At 38.8% G+C, this 19,490-nt stretch overlaps 1 protein-coding gene across 1 annotated transcript in view; it reads left to right on the forward strand.

The window, feature by feature from the left end:
• LOC106646139 (uncharacterized) overlaps window positions 1-11,107 on the forward strand; it is a 55,162-nt gene extending 44,055 nt beyond the window's left edge. The window contains exons 5-6 of the mRNA XM_089589727.1: window positions 3,089-3,335; window positions 11,082-11,107. Of these exons, the coding sequence (XP_089445853.1) occupies window positions 3,089-3,335; window positions 11,082-11,107 (273 nt within the window). The remainder of the gene's footprint in view (window positions 1-3,088; window positions 3,336-11,081) is intronic.
• The last annotated feature ends 8,383 nt before the right edge of the window (window positions 11,108-19,490 follow it).

Below are 19,490 nucleotides of genomic sequence, written 5' to 3' on the forward strand. Positions count from 1 at the left end.
AGTAAAAATTTCAATCAACTGAATTTTTAGACCTTCCAATGAATGCTTATTAAAATAGAAGGGAACGTTTTGAATACCGATTCAAAGAGATTTGAAATTGGTGCACCCCAATGAGTATTAAAGCCCCCAATAAACACTCACAGCCAAGCATCCTTTGTATGGAGCCAAAATCGCTAAAAAATCGCGAGTCATAAAAGTGCTCCCCTTTGCCTCCACCTGCGCTAAATATCTCGATGCAGCCCAAACGTTCCAAGCAAAATGACCACAGGCTAGCTTGTTTTCGTGAAAAGCTCGGCTGTGCCAGCTCGTTAACGCTCGTCTTTATCCATACCATCGCGTGCGTGTAACGGGTGGGAGTTCCTGTGGCAACAGCGCCCACCACACTAATTAACGAGGCAATTTTACACTTTCAAGCCATCAGCGTTGTTGTAACGACACAACTACGTCGGGGAATTTGGGAAGTGTGAAAATCATCTGTCCGCTAGAAAGCCTGGGCTCATACCGACAATATTGAGCACAGATGATCCTTACACAAATTTTATTGATAGTTTACGCTTTGGACCCCAATAATCGAAAAATAAGAGTTCTAGGATTAATGCGGAAGTAACGAAGTAAAATACAAAATACGCACAAATCTAACTGAAAAAGAACGGGATGGAGTTACCAATATTTTCCTGCACCGGTCGAAAGAGCGTGATAACTTTCTTAAGAAACACAAACATTAGTTTGATTTCTGTAAATACTAAAACTGAAAACGAATAACTGTAAGGAAATTGCTAAAAAATAAACAAGTATTTTCACAGCTGCTTTTGCTCCGAAACTTTGCAATCGTCGAAATACCACTGACGATTTTTGCTTAAAATTTCTTCTGGTCGAACCCGTCCAAGTCCCCAGAGTCTACAATTTTTTAACAATTTTTTTAATAACAACTGCCAAAAGTTCCGATTGGTGTTTATATTTTCACCTAAAACTTTATGATACCGTATGCCAATATTGGCTAAGCAAAACTAAATGGGAACAACAATTTAGTGCAATTCACGGAAATATTGGTTAAAAAGTTTCATTACGGATCGATTCATTTTTAATTGCGTATTCACAATCATATGGTTTTTAAATTATTTGATGACTGGGAGGTTTTATAGGTACTTACCTAAAACGTACGGGTTGAGTCTGCAAAATATGAATTCTTTCAAATAAAAATTGGTCCGTACAGTAATGAAATGGTTCAGTACGAACTGGACGAGCAAAAATAAAGGTCTTTGTTGCGCTGTCGCAAACGATTGTCGCTCGGTGAGAAATCGAGTGACAATTATGAATGGCATTACATCGTTGTAAGGGCATGCCCGTTAACAATGAGAAAAATAAAACAAAAGAGCGAAAGAAAAGAATGAAAAGTTTAAAACAGGAGCGCGACAACTGGGTAAGGAAACAAAGAGAGTGCCAAGGGCCCGTCACGTCAACAGTGGTAAAAGGCACGGAGAGACATTCTCTCCTTTCAGAGTCACCATCCTTTTAGATCGACGAGAAATCGAGAATTTCGCTTTTGTGCAAAATCGCGAGAAAGAGAGTGCCGTTGCCGCGCGCAGGCACGTTCAATTCCAGCTGACTGAGTTTTGTTAATAGCACGATTGATTACCACCATCCTCCCATACAGCTCTCAATGGCCTACTGCTGAGGCGACGTTACTTATTTCGATTTGTACTTGCGCATTCAACTGCTCGCTCGCGAGGATTATACGTTCGTGCTCCAAGTACGCGATTGAAGACGTAACAAGTTGCCTTTCCTTTTTTTTTTTTTTTTTTTCAAACTACTTAGTTGATTCGTACTAAAGTTCGGGCTTATAAGTTATGCATCGGCCTGGAACAAGACGTGCTCGTAGGGCACGATTCTTCTCGAGACGAAGAGCAAGAGAACAAAGTTTGCTGAAGTTTACATCTTTTATGCGCTTTTCGTGGTACTTTAACGGGTCGCAATTTTATTATTGAATCGGGAAACCGGGTGTTTTAACGAGGACGTCAAGTGATAAGATGTATATTCTACCAACATCTCAATTACATGTGTCTGGAGATAGACCGATCGAATTTTACCTTGCTCCTATGATATAATGATATAATTTATTTATCGTTTCGGTGGTACTTCGTACTGTGAGATTTTGATATTAAAAAGTCACTGGTTTCACAGCCAACGTTGAAAAAATTTACTCAAAAAGCTAAGACTCCAGCGTGTACAATATGTATTATGGATGTAGCACTGCAATGTCAAGAAATTCTACGAGGCTTCTCATCTTGTCTCGAAAGCCTCGGTCTCGTCTCGAGGACTCGAGGAAAGTTTTCGAGATTTTTTAAATTTTTTTTTTTTTTTTTTTTTTTTTTGTACGAACATAAAGATTTTCAAGCTTTTGTCGAGATTACAATTACAAGACGATACCAATACAAGACGAGACTTTGGCAGATCTCGTCTTAATGTATTTTATTATAGAAACACTCTCGGCTTGTCTCGTAGTAGGTAGCAGATTGCGGATAAACCAGAGCATTAGATTCGAAAATTTTTCAGTACAAAGCACATGGTACGTAAGAAATTGACAAATCGATAATGAAATTAATAACGTGAAGAATAATCTTTACGAATACCTCCAACAGCATGTGGTCTAACATAAAATACCGCACTCTTTATAAACTCGTAATTGTGGTTGGGTTCATACGTTTAAACAAAACGAGTTGATTTTGAGACAAGTTTCAAAGAGATTTTTAAATCGTAGTCAATATCAATTTTATTTACAAATTTTCTCCGTTTTGAGCCTCTTTATTAAAAAGTTATCAAATTATCATGAAAACTATTATTTATTGACTGAATGGAGGATCTTTCTAACAAAAAGTATGATTTAACTTGTACGTGCCCTTCATAGTTAAAATCAATTTTTTTTTCCCACCTTCAAATGAAACCGTTCACGAACTAAGCAATTTATACAGAAGTCATTTTTTTATTGGGAGTTGCTAAGATATTTTGTACGTAAAAGATAAAAATTACAACAATTATAATTACCGTGTCTATCTAATATCACGTACGCACGTGTCTGCTTCATCAACAGGTGAAAGACACGGAGACGAAGCAGAGCCTGGAGAAGCACGACTACAGCGGATACTCGGCCGGTGGCGGTCGCTCGCCTCGTCAGGGCAAACAGTGGAGCGAAATAAGTCTTCAGCTGCAGCCGTTCCACTACACCAAACAGGGACACCTGAACCTCCTCTGCATCGCCAAAATCCCAAACATCTACGAGCAGGCGAGCGAAGTCCTGCACCTCGGCACTGGAGTTGGCGACCCCGTGCCCGAGAGAGGTAAGCATTTGTCATTCATTGTTTGATCCCTATCTCTGGACGGACGAGGGCACCCTTTCCATCTCATACCTTTCCAACATAACTCACCCTCTAATTTGTACCAAAATCAATTTCACGTACTCAATAAGCTTTAATACATGTAACAACAGCGAATCAAGAACGGTGTGCATTAATAATTATTTAATGTGAATTTGCAGCGCTATTTTTATAACTTTTTTTTTTCTCTCCTCTTTCGAGTTGGTCAATAAGTTCAAGTGAAAAATTTAAAATGCGGGCACAAGTGGGAACAACTCTTTTTTTTTTTTTTTTTTTTTTTTCTTTTCTTCTGTAAGAAGAAAATACAGCACAAGAGAAAATAAAAAGAAAATCAAAGGGTTAAAGTTTACAGCTCCCAGCTGGCTGCGTTTCCTCCTGTGCTCTATGCATGCACGTTTCGCAGCCCTCAATTAAAAGTACCACATGCTCACCTACCACCTCTACTGTGTGACCTCCAACTTCCTCGGTCGGATAATGGTTTGTCTCAATATTATTGTGAACCTCTATATTTTGCTCACACCGGGAACCTCGTAGCTCCTCTTATGTACTTATATGATTTGTAAGAGGCGCGAATGACAAAAGTTACGTTGTTCGTCTCCCACCGCATCCATTCGTTCGTACTATATAGGTACACATTTGAGCAAGCGTCTATTCTTATTTTTATGATCGACAAAGCAGCGGTGCAATGAAAATTCGTGCCACCTCAGATTCGCAGATTATTGTGACGCCCTGGCGCCGGAAATTCGCTCGATTAACCTGTCACGTCGCACCATCGAGGGATTACTTTAATATATACCGCGAGCAAGACAGCCATTTTTTGGAGAAGCTTTTGTCGCTCGCACACGTGCCATATCCAGCTGTAATAGTCATAATGGCTAGAAAAAGAGCACCTACGTCGCAACGCTACGGGCTTCAGAACACGATTTGTCGAGCCATTACTTACCGTGTGTAAAAGTGCATCTTACACGTGACCACAGCTACGAGCTGTTAAATTAATTTTTTTCTCTCTCTATCTGTATCTTTCTTGTCTAGCGGGTCTTCATGTTTGTTTGAATCACTCTGGACAGCGTTGGTAGCAGATTTCAGTCATTGAATACACATATGGGTAAAAATTCGGATTAAAACAACCGAAGGATTCTCATTTATAGGATGCAAACGTCGCAGGATCGTTTATTTTTATATGCAGTACAGGATGCCCCTTTTTTTCGACTGGCCCCTACTAATTTCGCGCAAAGCCTCGTACATGGGGCTCTGAAACCCGATGCTACCCCCTATTCCTTTCGCTTTTCGCAACATTGACTGTAACTCTATTCCCACTCTGGAAACCTTAATCTTCCGTCTTAGTCTTTGTCTCCTTTGTACCTCTGCCTCCGCGGAGCGAATTACTCGAGTCGCCTGTTGTTCGTGATTTCAATAAAGAACGAGATGAGACTCCGTTTTCGCCCATTTACTTCTTAATTGTTTCAATTCAAATGCGCGGTGATGTGCTCTCTCTTTCTGTACATCTATACATATAATATATTTTTTTCATTATCTCTACATCTCTTGCTACAATTGTCTCTAATGCATAACTTAAAATTTACGGTTTCTCGCTCAAATCAGAGTTTATAATCTCGAGCGACGTATCGTTCATGCATTTTTTAATCGAACTAAGTTTAATAGTATGATACTTGCGTGACGTGGTGGGTATGGTGCTTCGTTATGAAAGTTTGACCGTGTAATACCTCGTCCTCTGTCTCTGTGTCTCCATACATAGTCGATCCTCTCGATTTACATATAAAACAATTACCTCTCTCTGTCAAACTCGACGCGTACAGAGACAAGAGCTCGCAAACTGGAGATAAGCATTGAATATCCAGGGCGCACACACACACACACAGTAAGTGACTACACATACTCGCTTACTTCAATTATAGTATTCGACGTAACGATACTCGGGCGCACGAGCATAAACTCCGAACGAGCATCAGAGTAAAATGACGTTGTCGTTGATACGTCTTTGAGGCAGTATCACCGGTATCTACGGAGCTATACATGTATATAAACACAGTTACGCGAGAGTCTCGGTTGGTGTGTATAATACGTGCTACGCTCAGACCTTCCCGGTTCCTCGTTATCAGGCGCCTTAGCATAGCTGATTATTCGGGAGAACGTTTTGGGCGTAAACTACTTTGGCTGACGGGGTGGGCTCTTGCAGGAGTCGTCCTTACCTTCCGCCATCTCGCGGCTCTTCCTCCTTACTCCCTCGTTGTGCTTATCGCGTGCACCCTCCCTCGAGTACTCTTCTCTGCCCCGAGTGGCGTGGAATCGTAATAGTCGAAGGGATTGCGTTTTCCCTCCCATACTGTTCTATCGCCTTGGCCGAAGTTTCCCAAGTATGACGCCGTAAACGTGCAGCTCTTGGGATTCATTTATTCGAAGTACTGGTGGAAATCGTAGCCGTGGATTCTCGTTGCAGAGTCCTGCCGTTTCGTATTCCCTTACTCTGATGTGTTACTTTGATCACTTCAAGTCGACCCCTAAACATATATTTACATATGTTCTCGAGCTATCAATTGTATTTACCAATCCGATGATGGAATACGATGGTCTTGCTTGAGTTTGCGAGTTTCCGTTGATTTAGTATATTAACAGTTACAACGAGAAAAATTATCAAGTCCAACTTTTTCGAGTGTTATGGTAATGGTTCTTTTTTTTTTTTTTTTTTTTTCATTTTCGCTATCTCGTCGAATCATGAGAAAAGTTCATGGCTTCGACAAACGAGGGATGCGAAATGTTCTCGGATGTTATTATTCTCCCCGTGCTGGAACAAAATACTCATTTAAATTAATTCATTAAAATATTCTGTTGGATTCAATAATCATGAATATACTTCTATAATGATGACAATAATAATAATAATAATAATAATAATAATAATAATAATAATAATAATAATAACAGTCATTAAATTATTTGGTCGTTACAAGTATACGCAACAACCCAACTTTGCACAAATAACTGCAGCTACAATTTTATAGATTGTCTCAACTTTGTTGCAGTGACATCGAAGACAGCAAGCAACGATTGCCACAGGATCGCCAGCCTGACACTCATTACCCTCATCATGCTCCATCTGCATCTAAGATAGTCGCATCAACCGCCATAACTCGTCAATGAAACGATTTTGCAGGTGCACGCCCTTTCACACACACACACACACACACACACACACACACACACACACACACACGAACATATACGCACACAAGCGCATACTTGAAGGAATTTTTAATTTAAAAAACCATGCATACGTGAACTTGCACCCCCATCTTTTCCCTCTTCTCCGCATCTGCATCCAGAGATACAATTTTCTTTCTTCCACAATCCAGTGTCTACGTTATGTTTGTGTAAGGACATGTCCGCATATGGGTTGCAGCAAGGCTGCCTAATTTATTCTAAACATCAAAAATAATACGAGCAATTGCGAGAGTTTCAAAGTTATACCTACATCTGGAATTGTTATCCAATTGGTAACAACATGCCGTAAAATGCACTATACTTTTCGATTTAGAAAACCATATATTTATAGTGTCGAAGTTTCAATATCTCTGTAACGACAAAAATTGAGGAGCGAACATTCTCTTGTCACCTTCACCTGAAATGATACAACCTTTCTTCAAAAATTAAACTCCATCGTTACACACGAAAAAAACTAAGTTGACTTGAATTTTAATTTTGAAACTGCTATCACACGAGCGTAAACCTTCCGAGTAATTAGTTTTTATATTCTGGATGTGACCGCAAATACAATCGATGGAGGCACCAAAAATCCGATAGTTTGCTGATACGAGCGATAAAATATGACGTTGTTCAAATATTCAACCAGTTATATAACCAACGTCAGAAACAAAGAATTGATAAAAATTTTCCAACTCAACGTTAGGCATGTAATGTTAATTCGATCTCATGATAAGTACAAATACACCTGTACCAAAAAAAAAAAAAAAAAACAATTGATTCTTACATTTGTGAAACGCAATAAATATAACTTGAAAGTAATATTCACAGCTAAAAAATTTAATGACGATTGGTGTTGTTTATAGAAATATCTCTACGGGTGTAGAACAAGGACGCGGAACTACACGATTCTCGATAGTAATATAAACATACGTAAGGTAAAAACGTAAATGTTATATTTATACGTGGCCTGTAGAGCTGACAGTCACGGGGACGTGCATATATACATTACAACCTATAAAGCCATTCGAGAGACTTTGGAATCGATGCTGGTGATGTCACATATACGGTGGGTGAGGCGAGCTCAAAGTTAGAGATCCATTGACTACGGCATGGCTAAACAAAACTCGTTACGTTAAACTACGACACGGTATACACTCTGCCTCCCTGACGAATACCGACCCAACTCCATCCCTAAACCCTCGATACGTCACAATATAGCGTCCAACAGAATCGACAAGTGCTTGAATGAAGCAACTCGTGAAGGTGACAAAGGCACTTTTATTCGAAATAAAAGATTTAAATAAAGTTTTTAAATGGAAAAAAAAAAAAATTTGTTAAAAAAGTATGTGGGCTCTAATTAGCTGAAAGAAACCTTATTCGAATCATCGTCTGATATTGGTTGTCAATAAATAGCCCTGCACCTCGAGTCCGAAGAAGTCGATTGAAAATGCAAAATTTCGCATCACTCTCCAACTTTAATGTAAGCTGTAACTTACGCTGGTTAAAAAATAAAAGTTTAAATTCTAATAAAGATAGTACTCGATTATGCCCTAATAATTGTGTTTTCCGAGTAACAACAAAGTTCTTGGGTGCAGAGAGGGGAGTGGTATAACAACGCGATATCACGTGGGATGTGCCCATTTTGCCATATAACTCATCCTCCCCAATTTCTATAAAAGAATTAAACACTGTTTCAAACTAAACCTATTCAACTTCATTAACGCACCGAATTATCAGTATTTGTTGTCGATATTTGTTTTCTAACATTTTCTGTATGCATTACAAGGCAGAAGCACTTAAACCGCCCGAGAATTGGCATAACCCACATAGGGAGAAATAAAAGGAATAAAAACATTTTAGAGATAAAGCCATCGAAATATGTGTGTACGTATCGAGAGTAACTGAACGATGAGGAGTATGAGTAAAAGGGGGGGGGGGGATTCAGGAAAAACAGGCCGGCGTACAGTAGCGTGGCAGCAGCTGGCTGCGAAATGAAAAATCGTCGAAGATCGATACTACTGATTGAAACGCACGATAGCAGAATCGGCGCTGGGCGCGAATACACCATTTTTCATTTGGCTTCTTTTTCCATGAAACGGCCGATAAAATCCGCTAGCGCGGCTGGTACCATCGTTGTCCTCGTCGTCTCCATACGCGAAAAGGATATGCATCAAAGGAACGTAGTTCGAGCACTTGCAAATAATGCGGAGCTTTCTCTTCTTTACTCTCTCGACACGACTATTCCCACTACTTGCACATCTTCCAATACCTTTCGCTTCCCCATCAACACGCCGAAGATACAACAAACAATACTTGTAACCTAAATTAGGAGACACAAAAGTATTGAAACCTGACTTTTATGCGGCTTTTTATGTTTGTGTAGGATACTTTTTCTGGTTGGTTGTGCTACCGTAATGGTAAAACAGCAGTCAGTAAATCATCTTTGTTTAAAAACATTGAAGTAAAGTACAATTTCTTTATTTCAACAAGATAACTTTCTGCACTTAAAAAAAAAAAACTTTTTCGGTAATGCTGTCCAGGCGTGGTTTTTAAAGTTTAAGGACTCTTTTGGCGTATCGCGTGGATGAAAAAATAAAACTGCCTTTGTATCAAAAAACGAAAAAAATGTATCACGATCATCATTTGTAATGTTGAAAACGTTTTGCAAAAAACCTTTTATAAAATTATGTCGGTACAAAAAAAAAAAGTGCTTTCAAAAAAGTTAAAGCAATTCGAACATGCAGATCAACCTACAAAAAGACATTTGTAAATGTTTGTCGGTCTGAAAAATACTTGATGCAGTCATATAATTATAGAAGATTTGTACCCGTTATTGAAAATTTGTACCATTGAGTGATAAAAATCGTAAGGATATTTGTTTTGTTATTTATTATCTCTTTAACAACGTGTATTGATTATATTCGTTGTAATCTGTACATTTATTTCGGACATGTATTGTATAGTTGATAAAATAATTACGCAGGATGAGCTTAAAGTATGATGTACATAAGCGTTGACGTAAAAGAGATGTGTGTGTGTGTTTTGACGATAGCGAATGATTAGTGGTACAAAGTGACGAAAGTGTTAGATGTAAATTCCAATGGTTGTTTTTATTCGTGTCTTTGATTGCTATTATGTCCAGTGTGAGTACCAGTGAGATTAATCGTTATCCGACTGTATTATTTTTAGCACAATGTTATAGCATAGTAAGTTACAGAACTACCAAACATTAGGATAAAAATAGTGTAAAAATTATTAACTAAGGAAATGAACGTCTTTTTTTGTGAAAGTTGAGAATTCAGTTGTATTACTGACAGCAATCCGTGGAGATAAATTTATTTGAAAACTTTTGAACGGTGCTGTTTGTACATTATTTAATGTTAAAAAAATTATATTTCGGGTGTTAAGAGTAGCCTGTCAAAGCTGTATCGATTGTCATTGATCGCTGTAACATCGACTTTAATTTTTAAGCAAGATGTTGATGATATTTGATGTTTACAATTAAAGTTATTCCCTTAGCTATTATGAGAAAAAAGGCGTTATAATATATACTTGGAAAATATATATTTATGTTACTGCAAGAAATTAGTTTTAAATTTTGTATTTCTTTTTTTTTTTTTTTTTTTTTTTTTTTTTTTTTTTTTTTTATTACTTTAGCCACATAGTGCACGTCGAATAAGAGAAGACGACAGAAAGTGGATAAAAAGTTAGCTACGTCATCGTTTATCGGTATTAATGTTTGGGAGTTATAGCGTCTTTTCTTTGAAAAATTGCCGAAAAAAAGGTGAAGAAGCGTTAACAGCAAAAAGATAAAAACAATGAGCTTTATGCGGAATGAGGAATATAAGTCGTGCACATGGATGGATAAACGAAGGGGTGATATAGTTGCGCGAGATGAATTACCCAAAGCTAATGAGCAGGGTAATATCAGTGATTATGAAAATAAAACGCGAGTTATCATTACGCATTGTAAATATACGATTTTATTTGTATACGTGAAATTATGAAAACAACTTTAATAAAATTAAATTTTTTGTGCCCATACAAATAAAGTGTCCAAGACTTTTTTCTTAAAAGTACACGTCCAAAATATAATGTACTCACTTGTGTTCCAACCATCATACGTGTACGTTCAATACTGACATGAGCTACGTTGAGTGCTTAGACTCACGCCCTGTAATCCTTGCCTCGTTTGTGCCAAATTTAATTGTACTGAGAAGAATTGGAAGTGCAGATTACAAATTGTAATGAACTTAGTTTTCTCTCTCTTTCTTTCTTTTATTTTAATTTAATCAACTGTGACGTGATTTCATAACAATATAGAGGCCTGTGTGTCTCTAAATTTACGTAAAATGCTAATGTGTAATCTTGTAAAACGATACCTAAGCTATATAAGCAGACCGTTAGCTTAATAAAACACTACTCTACTCTAATATACTCTTTCTCTCTCTCTGTCCTTTTCTTGCTCTCCATGCACGTATGATGCAGTAGCCTTCAAATTTTGTGTCACTTGAGGTGAGTAAGAATCTATTGATCTATTCATTCCCATCAGATCTATTCGATTTCATAAATTGACGTAATCGATAGTTATTTTCATAAAATATTAACTTTTGTTTCGTCTACGTTTTCCTTTCATTCAATTTTTCCTATATTTTATCTTGGCATTATAAATATCAAAACAATCAACTTCTTTAATAAAGTTAACATGGTGATGAAGACGCGCTGACATCATCGCTTTGCAGCTAAAATTTAATTTACATAGAAGAGGACCTCGCAACTTTTTAACTGTAATTAATGCATAACTTTGTGGAGAGCAAGAGCGAGAGAAGGAAAAGGAAGGGAAGGGGCCTGGAGAGTTGTGAAATTGTAAAGTTTTGTGGCTTCGGAAGCTACAAAGTTTTGGTGCACCAAAGCAGGTGGGCAAGGTGGGCTGGAAGTTACAACAAAGCGCGCCATTATCGCCACCATTATACCAGTTCTCGTAGCAACAGCATCTCAAAGGTAAGCAGGGACTAAAACATTTTTCCATTTTCATTTGTACATGGTTGGAGTTTGGCTTCGGAAGATCATATCGTGTACTAAAAATATATCAGCCGGATCCGTTCTACTGTCGATGATTCATGAAATTACTATGTGCACTTAAATTTTTACACTTATATTTGTAATTGTTACATTTTTTTCTACATATTTTTTTTTTTTTTCATGTTCACAGCTGATGCACTTTAAGTTACTTTGTTTTCAAATAAGTTTGCAGCAAAAAAAAGTTGGCTTAGCTCTGGATTTCCTTTCTAAACTTTGGTAAATTAATTTCGACATTGTAAATTAACTTTGTCAGGACGAAAATCGGGAAAAGTTCAAGCTAATCTTAATGGGATTCCTACCAAAATTAATTTATAAAAGTTATACGCTTACATTTAAGCCAATTGTGTGCCAATTTTTATTTGCTTAGTTAAAAGGTACCGAATGAAACAAACCCCTTACTACATAGTTATACGTAGTAGCAACAACCGAACATTAACGTAGACTTTTCTACCTCTTTCTCTCAATGTAATTAAAGGACTTGGCCAAACGCCTTGAGAAATTTCAAGCAGCTCAAAGAGCTTATTTTCTCTTCCTTTGAGCAATATCAAAACACTTACTAACAACCTTCCCATACACTATCCCTTTTTCCGAAAGAGTACACGTTACCACTTGCACTGCACCTTGTACAGAATGCGAAATGCAATTTCTCAGAGGAGCGTCTGGCCAACAACGAGGGTAACTCCAGCATTTACGGAACATCCATTGCACACCAACATTTTAATGTACCCACTTATGTATACACGGACGTAGTACCATAACAGTTCACCTTCAAGCTTGTTCCATCCCCTTCCTCGTCTTCTCTCTTACACACTCTATAGCTTTGACTCCAACGGGGGTGTGCTACATAGCCGTACATAAACCTATATCCTACGCATCTGTATATTACCTTCGCCACGTCCGCTAAAATTAAGCGGACCGTCACCACGCATGAAATCATGCACGCGCGCGCGCACACACACACACACGGTACACTGCTCTTGCAATAAATCGGTCAAGCCATTTTGGTTTGCGCGCCACTCCGTATATGGCCAGCTCCTAGTCACGTCGTTTAATTTGTGCATATTAATCGCCGACTTGATTATCCTAGCTCACACCTGTGTACACGATATAATACACCAAACGCCGCATACAACATTCACTCTCTGTTGTATTCGTGTTATTACACTCCTACATGTACCACACTTCCCGTAAGATGCGATCGTGTGTTGTCGGCAAACTTTACGTCGTTTACATTTCGTTTTATAACAAAAAAAAATGCAAAGATATAACATCAGTTATAGATATTCTTAAATTAAACTGTAAACAATACATTCAAATACTATTTTTGGTGCAAAGTACTTTACACATCGCTACTTTAATTCTTTGAGCTTCTCCGAGTTCTCATATGGTACCCGATATCAAACTACTGGAGGTATCGAGAGTAAGCTAGTGCCTGTTTATATTATATACGCATGTACTACAGATATACTACATAAACACGTTGAAACCACCCTCACTCGACGCATAAAGTACCCTTGAAAAGCTAAGCGCTTCAGGGATGTTACAATGAGGGACGCGTACGGTGCAAAACTCTGGCTAGAGGGTGTCTGAGTTGCGTGTTCTACTGGAGCTCATTATCTTCGTATTGGCCTGCGTATGAAAGTACGGTGTATCTTGCGGTGCCCCCTTAATTTTATTGCCCTGAAAAAAAGTACGAAAAAAAAAAAAAAAAACAAGAAAAACAAAAGAGGGACCCCATTTGTCATTTGATTTTCCATACTGATTACGCGAATTTCAGTTCTCGTCTATTTTTCAATTTTGGCATCAAGATGACGAAATCAAGCTTCAAGCTGTTATTTGTGCTGTGCCAACTGGAAATATCCGTAATAATTGGACACCATAAAATTTTACATTCACAACCAGTTTTTTACTTTCAGCAAAAAATATAGCTATTATACTGACATGGTTGTATGGTTTGCGAGAAAAAAAAAAAAAAAAGAAAAATCAATAGCTCCTAGTGGATAGGTATTGTCACGGAAGACAAAAACTTTTCGACCAAATCGTGACAGGTTCAATGATTTTCTCAAAATGCAGAGAAAGCAGTGAAACTTTCAACAATAACTATTTAGAATACTTGTAACCACAAATATTTTTTCATTGATGCAAGCACTCGGACACAGCAATGCGTTTACCGTATTTTGAGGAAATCATTGATTCTCACTCTCCTCCCTCTCCCAAACCAGTCGAAAAGACTTTTCCTTCGCAGGATATCGCTTGGTTTGTTTAATGCCTCATCATCATTAAATGAACTTTGCCAACTGTTAGTCTTAACACAGAAGATAAGCTATGGTGGGGTACCATTTAGTCAAAAGTTTACAATTGCGCGCAACAATGGTGAACACGTTTACGTCGGACAAGGTGAAAAGGGAAGAAACATATATATACCTACACGATGAAAACGAAAGAAGTAGGTACGCGGTGCACGCACAAAGGGAGATACAGAGGTGGTGCCGTTTGCGTGTTTGTCAGCATCTCCGCTTCCGGGTGAGGGTTGGTGGGTGGAAAAGTGATTCATCAGTTGTAGTATGACAAGTGATGCTGACTGATGTTCCTTTCGCTCGAGCCCTCCTTACGCATCCATTCCCCTCTATGTACATCAAGTATCTCTCTCTATCTCTCTTTTGCTCTCCTCTTTGATGGAATCATGATAACGCTGTATGTTTATATGTACAAGCAGAGGAGCAATCCCAACTGTACGTACGTGTAAGTATACACCGATACTGTGCTGTGGAGCAAGCCAAAAACGCCAGTTGCTAATTTAAGCAGATAGCGTAAGACGAGCTCCCCCCCGCTGGCTGATGGCTTGCCAAAGAAAGAGAGTAAAAACGGGATATTTATTATCAAGTGTTACCTCGTGTCGGGAGCCCCCTCCCCGATGAGTTTTTCCTTCTTATTCTTACATCAACGTTCAACGTTCTTGTACATGAAAGTAAGTATATATCTCATTCGCTCGCATATACTGACGGCCCGTGCCTAATGTAAAAGCTACGTGAAGGGCGTTACATGATGGATTAGGACGAAGAACTCGTAAGATTTTCGAGATGAAAAAGAAAAAAAAAAAAAAAAAATTACGTTCGGATTGTGGATCCTTGAGTGCTCGGACTAATATGTTTTGGGTAACGCGAAGGTGTGTGATTTAATCGATTTAATACCTAATTAAGTCTATGACTGTATGATTATGAGGCGTATACTTCGCTTGAAAATCTAAACACGACAGTCTTTCCAACGAATAAAAGATACTGTTTACTTATTAATCAATGTTATATTTTTCTGTAGGGCAGTGAGTATTAGTAACAAATGTGTCCATTAATTAAAAAAAGCATGAAATGTTCACTTGGAAGATACACGCTTTTATATGTCAAAGAAGTGACAATTAAAGTTGTACGGACAGAACGAATAACATAAAAATATTAACAAAAAAAGAAAAGTTCTACAGGCGATTCATTTTCATACGTTTTTATTTATACCTGGCGTAACAATTATCAGTCAACAAAGGGCACACTCGCTTGCTGTCATATATTTATCATGTTACGATCGTGTCATTTCTACATTTTTACGATGACAGCAATAAATATTGCAGTTGCATAATTGATCAAGCAATTAATTAACAGCCGCTGATGCGATACGTTAACGTACCGAAATTAAGTGCAAAGGGCTGCAAACCCATTGTGAGCAATGTATAGCTGAATATACGCGTCAGGGGAGCAAAATTGCTCTCTAATGAGGAAATATAAATTTTAGGGAAGGGAAGCTTCACGCCTGTCAACTGGGAAAAAATGTGAGTTTATCTATGGCAGCTGTAACGAGCGTTTTTTAATTATGGACTGCTTGGCATCCTCACCACAGGCTGGGCTGAAAATTAAAAAATCGCAAAGCAGCGTTGAAAACATCGTAGTGGCGGCATTTTTCGTGTGCGAAACAAACAACGAAAAACACCTATACGAGTTCAGTGCTGCTGATGAACTAATGCATGGTTGCCTTGTGTGCCAAAAATTTTCACGTTTTTTCTCTACGCATTTCACGATGGCGTTGGAGAGTCATGGGCCGAAGAGAAAATTCGATCGATTAGCCGAAATATGAGGTACAGCTGCAGGCGCCAGCTCGTCGGCATTTCCTCCCCATATACGTGTAGCGATAGCTCTTTCCCCCGATCGGTGCGTACATGCGAACGCGAGCCAGCCATGCCTGGGTTTTTCATTACCCCCCTCGAGCCACCCCCGATGCACCGAAGCGTTTACGGGCTAATGCACGCCACGATGAGCCCACCTCGATCGCCAAGCCAATTACCGTAATCGATACTTGCGAGTAGGTGACAGCGCTGCAACTGGCCACAACAAGCACAGGCGCCATCGAGTGCGAACTTTGACGCTTTTTTTCCCTCCCGTGGCTCGAACATGTTATGCAATGGGTGTTTCTTTGGTATTTATTGGCGGTCACCCGATCCCCTTGGCTACCTCCTTTTCTCACTCCTCCACATCGTGCTCCTCCGACAAGAACCTCGGAGCCGGAGAACAAAAGGCCAAGAGGGCACTCGTTCGCTGGAAAATGGGCTCTCCTGCGCGTATAAATATCCACTTACTCCGATATTAAAACGCGAGGCAATAAAGGCCGGCCGCTGCAAAGGCAAAGTGGACACGTTAGTGCATTACATAGGACGTACCTTGAACGCATATACAGCGAACATAGGGGGAATTAATCGATCTCGATGTGGTGAGGAATAAAAAAAATAACAATTAAAATCTAACATCAGCAGATCCACATCCGTTTTGTACAGCATCGTCAAGTTGAAAAAAAAAAAAAAAAAATCGAGTCATTATCAACGAATGGGAAGAGACGAGATACGTGATACGTCTATGTACTTGAAAAATGATGAAACGACGTGACAGACATACTTGTACATAGAATAAATAGGAAGTAGAGGCGAAAAGAGTGTTGTGCAAAAGTGGATAGAGACAGGAGAAGAAGTGGCAGCAGATCTCGACCATTGCTCTTGTGGTGCTCCGGGATTCCCGGCCCCGAGTCTTGCCCACTCGTGGCTCCCAATGAAGGTACACGGGAAAAAGAGGAGGAAAAGGCGAAGCGATTTAACTTTCTCGCCAACAAGCAGCAGTTGGGCCCACATCCAGCACAGCAGCCCAGCGCTATCTTTTGCCTCTATCGCCCCATATCTCACGGCCGCGTCAAAAGCTCAGCGCGACGTGCGTCTTTCCCTCGATTCTCTAGCTTAGATAAGCCAACTTTTCAAACTGTCACAGCAGCACTGCCACTAGTCTATTACCATCGGGAGAGGAAAGAAAAAGACAGCCTCGCTTTACGTGGATGGACGTGAGTGTGGCTAGTCACAAAATTTTTTTTATTTATTCTCGCGTTGGACGCCCTAATTAGTAGGATTGATACATGTAGAAAGGGTCATTTCAGAACAAATAAATGTAGATCGTTGAAACAGTGAGTTTTCTCTTGACCATTTTTCTCGATGTACGCTCTTATTGTGTTTTTACTGTATAGGAGCGACATAACAAAATGATGCACATAATGAATATTCCAACAATGTCGGTGATGCCCATACGTGTGTATTATATGTTTCGTCATCATCGAGATTTTGATTGTCTTTCTCATGCAAATGAATTTAAATGAGGAGGGAAGGATGCGACAGACCCTCGTACTCCCTTTGTTTTTCGCAAAAGCTGATGGATTATTGTTCGCTCGCCCATCAATGTTCTGGAAATATCGGTATAAAACTGCTGATATTGCAGCATGAAAGGCTGTGCTTTACAATAAAACTGTATTTTAGCCCATTCATGTGCCCAAAATCATGAAAATCGCAACAAAATCCGAAATTGACATTCAATACTTTGTACAACGGAATAAAACCATAACATTGTAGATGGACCTTCAATGGGATCTTGGTTTCCTGAAAAATTTATTGCAGCTTATCCATAAAAATGAACTAAAAAAATTAAATTACGTTTTTCCCTCGCAAACTTTTTGAATAAATTAGGTTGAATGCATGTATTTGTAAAACATGGCGCAAAACATAATTTCCCAGCGATTCGTTCGAAATGAAATTGGACGGACCTGCAATTTAAATTAAATTTTCCACCTTCAAATGGTTTGTAATTATACTTTGAAACTCGCAGGTTCAAGCCACGGTTCGAAAGACGCCCCGCTAACCAGCATTGACATTTATCACGAATGCATTAATTTCCAATACTTTGAGTGATTTTGATGTCCAAGCAGTGTACAAGCTTACTTTAAATGTTATCAATAAAAAAATTAATGTAAACCCAATTTTTTTATTGTTGAACAAGCAATCTCTCATACATGAGCTGTCCACCGATTTATTGTATCTGTGTGCGGTGTTTCAAACGGTGTAAAACTAAATGACACGGTGGTAGGTGGTCACTGACTTATTGCTTATAGCTTAGCAATAATTAAGAGCTTGACTTTTTTCCGTACCACATGCCTCGGACACCGGATAAGTTTTTCCCGTAATTTTCACAAAATACTTCCGTTAACTTTTCAAACTTCGTTTTACCAACCCTTTACAGGTGAAAACCTGAGAGAAGTTGCTAAACAGCATCGGAACAAAAAATAATGAAAGGAAAAAAAGTTGTGAAATGGAAAAACGAAGACGACAAAGAAAAATCAACACGTGTTGATTGTACAAATTTCACTGAAATTTTCATAAATTTTAATTTTATGACCTACATAGCTACCAAAACATTTTAGTAAGACTCGTGAAATAAACGCAAGTACACCGTAAACCGCATATTGAAGGAAAAAAAAAAAAAAAAATCAAAATTTGTGCGTAACATTAACTAATGTATTAATTTGTACACAGGCATCCCTGTCCTAATCACACACAACCACTTGAGAGCGGTGATGTAGCGAGTTTCAAAAGCGCGAGGACGAGAGAGACTTGCAGGTCCCAGCAAAAAGCTTGGAGTGCAGTCATCTAATCTCGAGTACGAAAAAAGTTGATGAGAGCTGGGTTGTGGAAAAAAAGATTGGATGAGAAACTGTAGGGTATTGATTGGCAACATCACCGCCACTGCTGGTGCTCCTCCTTCTCCTATCTCTCATCCCTGCCGTCGCTACAGAAGCACACGTGTGCCGAAAGTTTGTCCTTAAACTTTGGCGTGCCTCGAAATTCCAACAGCTTGAACAGGAAAATTAGGACGGGAACTTCCACTCCCCTCCTTCTATCTATAGCGAGGCGACAGTTGCTTTTTGTTTGCGTCACGTTGCTACTCTACGTTTTTTTTTTTTTTTTTTTTTTTTTTTTTGTACACACAAGTCTTTTAATTTCACGCTAAAAAAAACAGAACGGGGCGGCTTTGACTTGTCTTGATGTTGGTTAATCGATGCAACTTGCGGTAATCCTCGTGTACTGTTTTAATGCAAATGAATTTTCTACGTGTCTCTTATGTAGATGCATTGTATACAATATATACCTGCGGTGCTCGCAGGATGCGGTACTCGGATGGCGTATATTAGCGTTTAAATTGAATTTTAGTCCTAACATGTCCAGTGCATGTTTTACGATAGCACCTATCTTAAGTGTTTGTTTTGTAAAGACCAATGTGTGAAATAACATAAAATTAACTCACCGTTTATTGTAGTGTGGTCAATAGTAAAAGACAAACGAAAAGTGATGATTTTAATGTAATGACAGAGATAAGCGTGACCGGTGGGAGGGTTGAAAAAACATTGCTTGAACAATGTGGAAATACATGAACCTATGACTTGGGGAAAAATGCAAAGTATCATCAATAA

This window comes from Copidosoma floridanum, unplaced genomic scaffold (genome assembly GCF_036245765.1).
Source record: "Copidosoma floridanum isolate Cflo_tuat_1 unplaced genomic scaffold, Cflo_Japanese_pri ptg000009l, whole genome shotgun sequence".
Lineage (NCBI taxonomy): Eukaryota > Metazoa > Arthropoda > Insecta > Hymenoptera > Encyrtidae > Copidosoma > Copidosoma floridanum.